The following is a 14,303-nucleotide window of genomic DNA, read 5'->3' as shown; positions in this document are numbered from 1 at the left end:
CCCTAAGCATTGCTGAGACCATGTAAACCCTATCATATAAATGGTATTCCCTGGCGGCTGTGGCTCTTTCAGCAGATAAAGCGCCGCCACAAAGCAAAAATGGTTCAGAAATGGTTTGAGGAGCACGAGTTTGAGGTGTTGACTTGGCCTCCAAATTCCCCATATCTCAATCCAATCAAGCATCTGTGGGATGTGCTGAACAAACAAGACGGATCCATGGAGGCCCCACCTCGCACCTTACAGGACTTAAAGGATCTGCTGCTAACATCTTGGTGCCAGATACCACAGCACACCTTCAGGGGTCTAGGAGTCCATGCCTCGACGGGTCAGGGCTGTTTGGGCAGCAAAAGGGGGACCAACACAATATTAGGAAGGTGGTAATGTTATGCCTGATCGGTGTATATACTGCAGCTTCCACTGAGTCATGCTGTTATGAGACGCTTCTCCTGCAGGACTCTATTCATAGCTTGATAAATGTAGACTCCATTTGTCCACCTACCAGCAAGACCGTATGGAGACACTTCATATGACTCAGCTTAAACCATACCTGCAAACTCCGAACCGGGGAAAAAGGTGATGAATCGGTTATTTATAAACGATTGTGTATTTTCTATACAATTGGTCTCAACAAAAAATGCAGAATTGCTGAATAAAAATGCAAAGCCACTCTTTATCTTTCAAAGCAGAAATACAGCGGTTACCCCTGTACACCAAAGCAGAGCTGCGCTTATAAACACCACTGTGTTTTTGGAGGTAGGATGAAAATTAAATGACAGTTCCCCTCAGAGATGCATTCATATAAAGTGAAGCTTCTCCTGCAGGAATACTCATAGCTGTAGACTCATTTTTCTACCATATGGAGACACCTATGGGCATTTTCACACCTATAGATCGTTTTTGTTCTGTTTTGAAACAGGGACTTAATTTATTACAACATTGCATTTTCTTCTTAGTCCGGTTCGCTTTCACAAGGCAACCTTTCAAAGCGTACCAAAATGTGTTTATGCAAGTCACACGTGAGTAAAACTGTCCTCTTATTGGTCAGAGTTTCCTCTGCATCATCCGTCAAGATGATTGACAAGTTTGCTCCATGAGATTGTGGCTTTATCTGTAACTGTCGAGACACGCGCAAACACTGTACGAATGTAGCCGTGATTCCCACTGTTAAATGATATATTACATTCGTATTAATACTGCAGCAAATTCAAACACACTCTCTCTGGCTGTCTAGAGTTAACTGTGTCAAGACACACGAACACTGTTATAATGCAGCTAGAGCAGGAATCAAGGCTTCCTCGGGACAGCATTCCCACTGAGAAGCGCAATTACACAACTCACAGAATCAGACACTGCTGCTCTTTATATAGCACATTTCCCGTTATATAATACCATTTGGTTCGTTGGTCCATTGGGTCGGATTGCTTTCACACCTCAAGTGAACCGTCCCAAAGTTTGTTTGCCGAGAGTCAAACAAGGAGCCGAGTGCGATTGCCGAGAACTTCACATATGCCTAAACTAACCAAACCAAGGGAGAAAATACACCGAAATACATACGAAAACAAACACTATAGCCCTATTCACACGGGATTAGTATTACCTGGTGACCTCTTGCCATTTGTAATAATTGCGGAGGTTGACTGTGATCTTAATCCCGGGATTCATAGTTGCTCTGTTTTTGAAGTCCATAAAAAGTGCATCTGTCCGTCAAATAACTGCTCCACTGCTCTGGGGTGTTAATAAAGGCCTTCTGAAGTGAATTGATGCGTTTGTGTAAGAAAAATATCCATATTTAAAACTTTATAAAGTAAAGTTTTTCCGTGGAAAAGTGTTGAATGTTGAAAGTGAAACTCAAGATGCGTACGTGACGTCATGACGAGCGGACCTGGTCGCGTTAGTCTTTCGATTGGCAGAGGCACTTTCAACAATTTTTCCATAATTTGAAAAGGGAAGCCGGTCTGCAGAAAGTTTACTTGATAAAGTTTTAAATATGGATATTTTTCTTACACAAACGTGTCGATTCGCTTCAGAAGGCCTTTATTAACACCCCAGAGCAGTGGAGCAGTTATTTGACGGGCAGATGCTCTTCAAAAACAGAGCAACTGTAAATCCAATTCTAGCCTGGACTTTTGTAATATAACTCCGATTTTAATCGTCTGAAAGAAGAATGTCATATACACCTCGGATGACTTGAGGGTGAGTAAATTATGGGCTAATTTTCATTTTTGGGTGAACTAACCCTTTAATGCAATTACATCAGAAGTAACTGTAATTAAATTACAGCGGGAAAAAAAGCGTAATCTCTTACTTTACTTTTCAAGGGAAACGTAATGAATGACTTAGCAATGCATTAGCATAACAGATTGTTTTTGTGTAGCTAAATATAACTGGAAGTGAAAGACACTGGACGCCAGCCACATTCAAATTACAAACGGCTCTTACTTTCAAAAATATGGTGAATAAACACCACTGTATTCAGCATTACACGAAGGTCGAGCGAACAGAAAATGCCATCAAAAGACATTCATATTAAGAAATTCACCCAAAGGCGACGAGTTTGCAGGTGTGTAAAGATAGTCGTCATGTATATTCATACTGAGCTGCTAAGCATATAACATACGTTTTGTAGATGTGAACTCAAGGGTATTTTGCCTGTCTCTGCAGTCATTAACTTCTGCATTCGTGCGATTGAAGGCATGCACTTGAGGTTATGAAATCCACTTGGTTAAAAGGGAATTCTGGGATATAGGCTCAAAACTGGAGTCTGTGACATTTCCACCACAGTAAGTCTGCATGGGCACTCTTTATTGTGTTGTAGCACTCAACTAATACTTCAATCTCTTTTGTGGGTCTACATTTGGCCTTGATAACCCTAGAGGCGAGTGATGAGGCGACTGATAAGCCGTGCCAAACGTCGCTTTGACTGAAGTGCTTTAGTACACGTATAAAACACATCACATTCCTCATAATTTCAGACGCAATTAATGGCACTCACATTTACAGCAGGATATTTATGTTAGTTTATTAATTTGACTAGTGAACTGTTAACATAATCCATACAACTGAGACCCAAATGCACCCAGGATTCCCTAAACTATACGATATATAAATGCCAGAAATACACTATCCTTCAAAAGTCTGGGGTCAGAAAGTCTGTTTTTTAAAAGAAATTAATACATTTATTCAGCAAGGATGCGCCAAATTGATCAAACGTGACAGTAAATACATTTATAATCTATCTATTTCAAATAAATGCTGTTCTTTTGAACTTCCTATTCATGAAATACAAAAAATGTTGACGTTTCCACAAAAATATTAAGCAGCAACAATTTACAATGTGATGAATAAATGTTTTTTGAGTATAAAATCAGCATATTAGAATGATTTCTGAAGGATCATGTGAGTTTGATCACAGGAATGAATTTTAAAATATATTCAGTTTTGTCAATGTGTACATTGTGATATTTCACAATATTACATTTTTTATTGTATTTTTGATCAAATAAATGCAGCATTGCTGAGACTTCTTTCAAAAACATTTTTAAAAACCTCTCCATTAAAATCAACCCCAAAAGTTTGAACGGTGGTGTATATTAAAAGTCGACATTCATATGTCAAGTGCATGAAACTACGATCAGAAAACGACTCGCCCCCGGTTTCACAGACTAGTCTCAGACCAAAATGCATGTTTGAGCGGTTCCATCTTGCACTGACAAATCTTCAACTATATCAGTGGCGTTGTTTTGTCTCGAGATGCACACCAGTAATGTTTTTTCTAAAGCTACTTTAGTGTCCTAATTGAACTAAGGCTTAATCTAAGCCCTGCCTGTGAAACCAGGTCTATGTGATTTAAAGGTTGAAATGTGCCCTGCTCCAAAAGATTAAAGCCACAAAACAGCAGTCAGCATTAACCGCCTTGGCAGGTGCCCTTCAAGCTCCCCGCGGTTAGAAATTGGGTCATATCATGGTAGGAAATGATGTACTACTTTTCCAACAAGCTGCCCCATTGAGCAGAGGAGAGGAGCGATAGCACAGCCCCCTCCGGTCAGCTCTCGCGGCCACACACAGTCCTGCAGCGCACGGGTCAAAGTGCAGCGCTCCATAATCCACACCACACAAATCTGACACGGACACAAGTCGTTATTTTATCCCCCCTCTACATCAATCTCGTGTAAACATGTATGTAAATGACCTGTTACGAACAAATAAATGCACTTGATTGGAAATTTCATTTGGATTCGCCTCTGGAATGTTTGTGATTGTTGTGGAAAGTGCCTTCATGTTTTAATGACACTCATTACAACACACATCTCTAGAGAAACTAAATGGAACATCAAACACGACTGCGGTGAACGGCAATTAATGATAATGCATATTAATATACTGTGTAATAATTTCCTCACTGACCCAGCTTACACAGTCTAATGGAAGCCTCCAACACATCTTTTTCACTTTGAAAGCTGCGGTTCCCAAGGCTACAGTCTTAAATTGCTTTTTTAAGTTCAAACATGTTTTGAGTTACACAAAAAAAAGCAGCATTATGGTCTATTTTTAACTTTTTTTTTTTTTAGACATCCAGCTATTTATTAGCTATTTCAGGACCGATACTACAACAGCTGGGTAGCATTTGGGCTATTTACAGCGCATCTCTGATTATTTATTTTTTTTATTTATGTTTTTCATTATGGCACCAAACACAAATTATGCAAATTAATATGGTAAGAGCTAGAAAATACAAGCTTGAAATGATAAAAATAGAAAAAAATCTAAGAATTGCTCTTTTAAAGCTTTATGGGTCAAAGCATGTAGGCTGGGTCATAACACGCTCATATATTATACATATGCAATAACTGAGTCAGAAAATCCTCCAGTTTTTGTACAATATAAATCACATATACATATATATATTTATATATAGTATTATATATATATATATATATATATATATATATATATATATATATATATATATTAGTGCTGTCAAATGATTATGTATATATAAATACACACACATTCATGTATATGTATAAAGAAAATTGTTTTATTTATATTTATAAATGTATATATCAATTATATACAGCATATACATGCAAATATTTCTTAAATACATGCATGTGTATTTATATATACCTAATATATATATATATATATATATATATATATATATATATATATATATATATTAGGGATGTACGATATTGGATTTTTGCCGATATCCGATATGCCGATATTTTTCAACTCATTGTGGCCAATATCAATACCGATATATGTTTATTTTTTCCCTTTGTTTGGAAACCACCATTTTGAGCAAAACTATTTTTTTTTTCATTCATGGTTTCAGATTTCTGAGGTCTCCTTACTAAAAGGATACTTGTTAAAGATAAATAAATGTTAATAAAGTTATTTTTATAATAAGAGTATATTTTCTCTAAAAATAACAATAATAAAGTCTGTGATTTTTTCCACCCCAGACAGATGCAGTTGTAAACTAAATATTTTATTTTTGGATTTAATGTTTGTGCACATGAAGTGGGGGTGGCATGGCATCAGTTGATGCTGTCTTTAGCTTCAAATAAAAAATCATTTTATTACAATTATTTTAGTGCTCCTTGGATTATTTTTCATCATCCATTTCATAAAATGTTATTACAGATTAGTAAACTGTATATCAAAGTATTTATTTACAAGTGGCATGCTTGTGATTTGACATCATTACTGCTTTATTTATTCAGAAAAAGAATTAACTTCAATTTATTTGTGTATTCTACTTTTCATTGTATTACTGTAACAACAGCGCCCCCCTCAATAACATTGTAGAGGCCCGGCACTAGGACCTGGAGGAGTCTTTTGTCATATCGGCAAGGCATATCGGCATAAATTTTTCCTATCGGCCGATGCTGATTTTTATATTTTATGTGTTTATCGGCCGATTCCGATGTCGTGCCGATAATATCGTGCATCCCTAATATATATATATATATATATATATATATATATATATATATATATATATATATATATATATATATATATATATATATATATATATATATATATATATATATATATATATATATATATATATATATATATATATATATATACATACTTCAATTCAATGAACTCTATTGTCCCCAATGGGGAAATTTGTCTTGGACTCTGGTGCCCATGTACACATACAATGATTGAAGACATAATACAACAACAACAACAAAAAAACATTACTTGTATAAAAATACACACTACTTATTTAAAATTCTAATCGACATTGGTACAAAAGATTTCTTAAAAAAGATTGTATTTGCACATAGGCATCCTACCTTACCTTACCTTACCTTACCTATCGTCTGCCAGAAAGCAGCAACTCGTATTCTGATTTTAAATTATGCGAAGAAACGGATACAATCTTGGTAGCTACCCTGATGACCGACTCCTCATATGAATACTCCAATGATTGGTATTCCCCTTTTCCCATAATTCTCACAGCCATCTTTAACAGACGAGCAAGTTTAGCTTTGGACTGAACTGTAATGTTACCAAACCACACTGTATATCCATAGTTTACTACACTTTCAATTACAGCCTGGTAAAAGAGGTACATTATTTTCTGTTCTACCCCATACAATCTTAATCTACGTAAAAAATGTAACCTCTGTTGCACACGACAGCATACACACTGTCCACATGAAAACCCCAGCTAAGTGAGTTATCCATATAAACAGAACATACTTGTCTAATGGGTATGTTGTGAATAGATATTGGTGAGTGGTTCCCTATTGACCTCTGATCAAAAATCATTCCCTTTGTTTTTTTAACATTTATGACAAGATGATTCGTGTCACACCACTTCACAAAATGTTCTACCTCTGAATGATACACAGAGAGATCAGTATTATCATACAAGAGGCTAAGCAAGGCTGTATCATCGGAATATTTAATTATGAGGTTACTAGGATCAGAACTAATACATTCATTTGTATAGAGCGTGAAGAGAATCGGGGAACTAACGCAGCCCTGTGGAACACCTATACTTATCCTTCGAACTTCTGCGTTTGATTGGTTAAGAACGAATAATACCATGTAATTAAAAAGGGTTCACATCCACTGGTTCAGTTTATTGATTAGACCATAGGGCTTAATTGTGTTAAAAGCGGAGCTAAAATCAACAAATAACAACCGTGCATATGCTTTTGGATTCTCCAGATGTTTCGCAATAGCATTAGTAATAGTGTTAATAGCATCCTCTGTACCACGACCTTGTCTGTAGGCAAACTGAAATGGGTCTAAACTGGATTAACCTCTATCTTTAACAAGGACACCATATATCTCTCGAAAATAGGCTAATTTTCCAACTCCCCTAGATTTAAAGAGTTGAGTTTTACCATTTTTCGAATCCATTCAGCCGATCTCCGGGTCTGGCCGTAGCACTTTTAGCATAGCTTAGCATAGATCATTGAATCTGATTAGACTGTTAACATCTCACTCAAAAATGACCAAATACTTTCAATATTTTTCCTATTTAAAACTTGACTCTTCTGTAGTCACATTGTGTACTAAGACCGACGGAAAATGAAAAGTTTCTAGGCCTTTTCTAGGCCGATATGGCTAGGAACTATACTCCTGCGTAATGATCAAGGAACTTTGAGCCGTACCATGAGTGCAGTGGTGCAATGATATTACACAGTGCCTGAAAATAGACTAACTTCTGTCAACATAACCAATGTGACAACCTGCTTACACAGAGAGCGTGCTGGGGACTGTTTTTAGGAGCTGTGTATGCGGCAACCTCCCGCAGTTTCTCTTGAAGCCAATACGGAAGTGACTTAAACTGCAATTTATCGACTGGCCACTAGAGACAGAAGGAGCAGAATCTCATTGAGCTCATGTTAAAATGCCCAGCACTTTACAACAGAAAAACACGTTTACAGTCTGGAACAAATTGTGGTTTTGGTCTATACGGCAAATTTTGCCCTTCATGACAACTGTGAGGGGGGTGAATTTTTGTATAACTCATTCGTTTACATTAAATTAAGCCTTAAAGTTGTCAGTCTGTCTGTTAGTCATCACGTCACCTCAGCTCCGCCCACGTCCCGCCTCTTTGCCCATTTTCTGTTATTCGGGAGTGACGCGCTGCCAAGATGGCAACGGCCAGCTCGTCCCTACTTTACACTTCAAAACTGCTCTTCAGAATCCTATGGGTGACGTCACGGACACTACGTCCATATTTGTTTACAGTCTATGGAGCTGTGTAATATCATCATGCCACTGCACTCATGGTACGGCTCAAAGCTCTTGATTATTATGCAGAAATAGAGAATAGTTCCTAGCCATATCGGCCTAGAAACTTTTCATTTTCCTTCGGTCTTTGTACTCCGTATAACTACAGAAGAGTCAAGTTTTAAATAGGAAAAATATCGAAACTATTCGGTCATTTTTGAGTGAGATGCTAACGGTCTAATCAGAGTCAATAATCTATGCTAAGCTATGCTAAAAGGTCTACCGCCAGACCTGGCAATCGGCTGAATGGATTCGAAAAAGGTATAACTCAACTTTAGGGGAGTTGGAAAATGAGCCTATTTTCAAAAATAGTGGCACGTTCCTTTAAATGCTCGAGCTCTTTAAAGCAGGATGGATTCTGATTTAGATGTCAAATCTGGAAAAAAAATCATTCTGAAAGTGATTCTAACGATATAATTTCTCAGTGCCGTATTATATTATAGCTGTGGTCTGGACTCTGCTATTCTTTTATATTTAGAACGATTTGTAGAGCCGTCTTTATTGTTATTGTTGTTAGTGTGAATGGGCCTTTAAGAGACAGTTTACTCCTCTGTCATCATTTACTCACCATCAAGTGTTTCCAAACCAAACAGTTGAAGGTAGCCAGTGACTTCCATAGTAGGGAAAAAATACAACTGTATGGTTCCCAGCATTCTTCAAAATATCTTCTTTTGTGTCCAACAGAAGAAACTCATACAGGTTTGGAACAACTTGAGGGCAAGTAAATGATTCTTTTGGATCATTTTTGGGTGAACTATCCCTTTAAGCCTTTTCTTGTTGACTAACGTTTAGTTGACAGCCCTATATATATATATATATATATATATATATATATATATATATATAACAGTTTATCATCATATTTAGTGATAGTAAGTGAATAAACGACAAAGCAAACTCAGAGTAAAAATCCTAACATTCATATTTTATTGTATCTTTGAATATCTGCGTTTGACAGAATCCCTATAAAACAGGAAGATTTGCTCTGAAGCCTTCTGGCTGATTGCGATGCACTGCTGCAGCTGTGTAGGAAGAAAACACATTTATGTCATTGCCTTGTAGAAGATTCCAGCAGGTTATGAAACATACACAAGCGCTCATGTATCATCGGCACAAACGGAGCGATGAATCACACGCCAGAATGAATGGCTGCAGCCGCGCTCACCTCGTGGACTGAAAAAGAGCCCGTCGTTGATGACATCAAAACATTGTGCTCGACACTATCAATAGCAAAGGTTAACAATGCTCGACTTTCCTGGAAAAGAAAACATAAAAGGCCCGGATCAAGAGCTTAACTTGTGCCGTATGGTTTGTGACGGCCCTAGGAAACAGGAAGTGCAGTGTACCTTCTCCTGCTGAGCCGTGGGGTCGGTGATTATCTGGCCCTCTTTGCTAATAGCGCAGGTCACGCCGCAAAAAAGGTGGCTCATGGGAAGCCCTGCGTCCATTAGAGCCATACAGGCAGCGTTCAGGCAGCACGACAGCAGCTGACAGTCAGATAAGGATGGGACACAGTGGGAAGGCAGGAAATAATCAACATCAAGTCTGAGTCAAAAAGTTTTTGATTAAAAATGCAGTAATATTATTGAAATTTAAAATAACTTTTCCATTTTTTTTTTATATATTTTGAAATGTCATTTATTCCTGTGATCAAAGCTGAATTTATCACCATGTCACATGATCCTTCAGAAATCATTCAGATGATTTGCTGCTCAAGGAACAATCAATGATGAAAACAGTTGCGCTGCTTCATATTGTTGTGGAAACCGTGACACATTTTTTTCTTTCTGGATTCTTTGATCAATAGAAAGTTCAAAAGATCAGCATTTATTCGAAATAGAACATTATTAAAATGTCTTTACTGTCACTTTTGATGAATTTAAAGCATCCTAACTGAATAAAAGTATTAATTACTGATTCCAAAGCCAGCTTTTAATAAATAATACTTCGTATTTGTTCAGTTGAACATGCTCAACAGAATCCTGAAGGAATGAAAGCAAGCATTAAAAATAAACGGTTCTCTTCAATGGTAACTAAATATTAAAGATGCAGTATGTAATATTGATATTAGGTGGTTAAACTGGGTACTGCAGTCCAAATTCAAAGTATTGAGGGTATGTGTGTGACGTCACTGTCGGCCGGAGTGACAGCGGTTACGCCCACTGAGTGGCAGAAAGACTGAGCGGCAGCATTGGTTATCAGCGGGAACGCCACGAAAAACACACAAAACACGTCTAAAACGAGAAAGAGCTTTGAGATTGACTGTATAAATACATTTGACAAGAAATCTGAGGTATATTTTTACAGACTGCCGACAGAAAAGAGAAGCAAATGACCGCTGCAATTCACAGACAGCTATTGACAGCTCATCAATTAAATATTTGCCCATCGTATATTCTGCATAATTGGATGTTTTTAAATAAACACTTACAAAAACTATACAAGTTTTAGAGCTGGACTAAACTACGGTATATTTAACATTGATATAAGTGATCACCCGTATTTAGACCTACTTATTAATGTTGTCAAAAGTACCGACCGCGATACCAAATTAAAAAAAAAATCATATCATAAACAACTGACTGGCCATTGTGCTCATGCACTCATCGGATGTGTTCGTGATTTAAAGGACAACTCCGGTGAAAAATGAACCTTGGGGTAATTAACACATGGTTAGCGAGTAGATCGTTCTCTGGGATGCGTTTTCATGAAAATCGAATGTAAAGAGTTTTATCTCTAAAAACAGATTAGCTTATAACGGTAGTGTATATGGGGCACAGAATAAGTCAAATTAAATCGCTAGTTAATACCAAAATATCCTCACACTAACACGGTAGCATAATGAGGGTCCCTACATGCAAACCGAAGCATTGAGAACTTTGTAAGTGTACAAACAGTTCAATAAGAAGATACTTTATAAAAGACAGAACATTACGCGTATACAGACAGGAGCCATCTTGGAAAACAGTCTCGACAAGTCGAGCCACGGTTGAATAATCCGCCATCTCTTTAGTGTGCATCCTTTGGAAGCACTAGTCTCTGTTGCGGTCAGTTTTTAAAAAAATTATTTTTACTTATTTATTTTCTCTGTTGCGTTCAGTGCTTTCTTCCGGAAACAACAGACCATATGAGATTCCAAGTCACAGTTCATCACTTAGCGCAGCGTTCGTGGCTCGACTCGTCGAGACTGTTTTCCAAGATGGCTCCTGTCTGTATACACGTAATGTACTGTGTTTATAAAGTATATTCTTATTAAACTGTTTGTACACTTACAAAGTTCTCAATGCTTCGGTTTGCATGTAGGGACCCTCATTATGCTACCGTGTTAGTGTGAGGCTATTTTATTCTATGCCCCATATACACTACCGTTATAAGCTCATCTGTTTTTAGAGATAAAACTCTTTACATTCGATGAAAACGCATCCCAGAGAACGATCTACTCGGTAACCATGTGTTAATTACCCCTAGGTTCATTTTTCACCAGAGCTGTCCTTTAACTCTAGTCACGCAGCAGCTCTTCTGCCACTCAGCCCGGCTGAGGGGGCGTGTGCACACCCTCTATTAGAGAGTTTGCCCCGCCCCCTTCTCAGACTCAATGCTCACGTGGGTTGCCAGATTGAGGACACGCAACAGAGACGAGCGCAATTGGCAATGGAAAGCAACGAGCCTTGCAGTGTAAGTGGATCAGCTAATGTATACGTTTGCAATGTTTGTTTAGGTCGTGCAGAATGTGCTATATTTGACCCAGCTCGTTTGCTGGCTTTCCACCAAATGGCAACCCGGAGTGTCGAAATACTAGTAAATTGGCAGTGGGCAGATTCACAAAGACCAAAACAAAAACAGACATTCATGTTTCCTAACATATTATGGTATTTGTAAGCTTTAGTACAGATTTGTTTACATAATGCACCTTTAACACATCAGATATATTGTCTTAATTGAACACATTAGCTGGTGTTGAGGATACAGAGCCGTCATCGTGGACGACCTGCAGGATGACTGTGAGAGAGGAGCGAGGGTGAAGAGTCAACAGCAGGGCCGCCTCGCAGGTCTCACGCACACACTGCTCTCTCGCGCGCTCTCGGACACCTGACAACACAACATGAGGACATGTAATGGGAAAACTCAGTCTGTACCAGAGCGCCACCTAATGGAGAGAACGGGCCAATGTTGACAGAAGGAACCTGTGTTTGAATCATCTCATTACTCAAATCAAAGCCTCTTATCATTAGTCATGAGTATTAGCCATAACCTTTATAAATTATGTGTTTTCCATAAAGTAAATTAATTGATTTATTTAAATTCTAAAATGTAATTTTAAAGTCGGCATAAAGTGGAAGTTGTGAGTATTTTAACCCCTATTGTGTGACGCATGCCTGAGTGAAACGGCTTCTTGAATAATAATACAAATGTAAATAATAATTGATGTGTTTAGATACGAGTCCTATTATATCAATCGCTGCACTGATGCTCTGATATGGAATACAATTCCGCAACTACATCATAAATATTTAATCACAAATTAAAATCAAAGCATTATCTTCATGTATAAATATTAGCCTTGAAATAAAAACATGTAATAGTGATCTTGATTTGTTTTGTGGTTCACAGGCAGAAACATGCTTTGATTCATTTTGGAGTTGTGCTCATATTTATTAAAGTTCACATCATGCCCAGCTTTCAGTTGTGTTTTAAAAATGTTTAAACCTATGATATGCCTTATCATAAGGAATATTATTTAATTAATCTGCTACTTCTCATACTCACAGATACACACACACACACACACACACACACACACACACACACACACACACACAGATACACACTCACACATACTCACAGATACATATATATACACACACACACACACACTCTCACACTCACAGATACTCTCACTCTCTCACACACACACACACAGATACATATACCCACACTCTCTCTCACACAGATACATATATTCTCTCTCTCTCTCACACACACACACACACACACACAGAGATACATATACCCACACATACATATATTCTCTCTCTCTCTCTCACACACACACACACACACACACACACACACACACACACACACACACACACACACACACACACACACAAAGTCTCACATACTCACAGATACATATACACACACAGATACATATACTCTCTCTCTCTCACACACACACACACCACACACACACACACACACACAATGATATATATACTCACTCACACACACACAGATACATATACTCTCACTCACTCACACACACAATGATACATATACTCACTCACACATACACACAGATACATATACCCACACTCTCTTTCAGTCTCTCTCTCTCTCTCTCTCTCTAGTCTCACATACTCAGAGATAGATATACACACACTATCTCCCTCTCTCTCACACACACACAGATATATATACACACACACACACACAATGATACATATACTCACTTACACAGTCTCACACACATACATATTACATATACCTTCAGTCTCTCACACACACAAACTCTCACATACACACAGATAGACACACACACACACACACACACACACACACACACACACACACAATAGTATGTGAAAATACATACTTGGAAGCCCCATTTTGGCCTGGATAAGAACCTCTACAGTGGCACGATCATAGATTTCCTTGCTGACTTTAACCTCAGCTGGTCCATAAACTCCAGCGAGGATACTCGTGTCCCCTGAAATACATTTACAAACCCAAAACGATACAGAAATGAATGAACCCAACCGACTGATGGATATTCCTTGGCTTGACAGGCATCCGCCCCTCAGAATAAACAAACAAACAGTTACAAACTGATGTAAATACCTTGCACAAAAGTAGAAGAGCCGTCGGGTCTTGATAACAAACTCTGCTCACTTCCATATTCCCTTAAAACTGCACAACTTTGATCTAACTCCATCATGGTCCTCACGCACAATCCGCTCGTCGCACTCATATGCGTCATTGTTTTGCGCGCACCATAATGACGCAATGGCATCCGTTGGCGCCATCTA

At 38.0% G+C, this 14,303-nt stretch overlaps 2 protein-coding genes across 2 annotated transcripts in view; one reads left to right on the top strand and one right to left on the bottom strand.

The window, feature by feature from the left end:
* Positions 1-831, top strand: part of tmem91 (transmembrane protein 91) — a 39,335-nt gene extending 38,504 nt beyond the window's left edge. Inside the window, exon 5 of the mRNA XM_079825046.1 lies at positions 1-831. This exon is cut by the window's left edge and continues 1,542 nt beyond it. The gene's annotated coding sequence lies outside the window, so the exon portion shown is untranslated.
* An 8,348-nt stretch (positions 832-9,179) lies between these two features.
* On the bottom strand, positions 9,180-14,245 carry exosc5 (exosome component 5; the record flags this gene model as incomplete). Its single annotated transcript, XM_079826215.1, has 6 exons — positions 9,180-9,296; positions 9,440-9,529; positions 9,621-9,761; positions 12,242-12,363; positions 13,871-13,984; positions 14,116-14,245. 6 exons carry the CDS (start codon positions 14,243-14,245, stop codon positions 9,201-9,203), a joined length of 693 nt encoding a protein of 230 aa, XP_079682341.1. The 3' UTR covers positions 9,180-9,200.
* Between the last annotated feature and the right edge of the window lie 58 nt (positions 14,246-14,303).

Source organism: Gobio gobio, assembly GCF_949357685.1.
Source record: "Gobio gobio genome assembly, chromosome: 9".
NCBI classification, from domain to species: domain Eukaryota; kingdom Metazoa; phylum Chordata; class Actinopteri; order Cypriniformes; family Gobionidae; genus Gobio; species Gobio gobio.
This window is presented reverse-complemented; position numbering and strand designations above follow the sequence as displayed.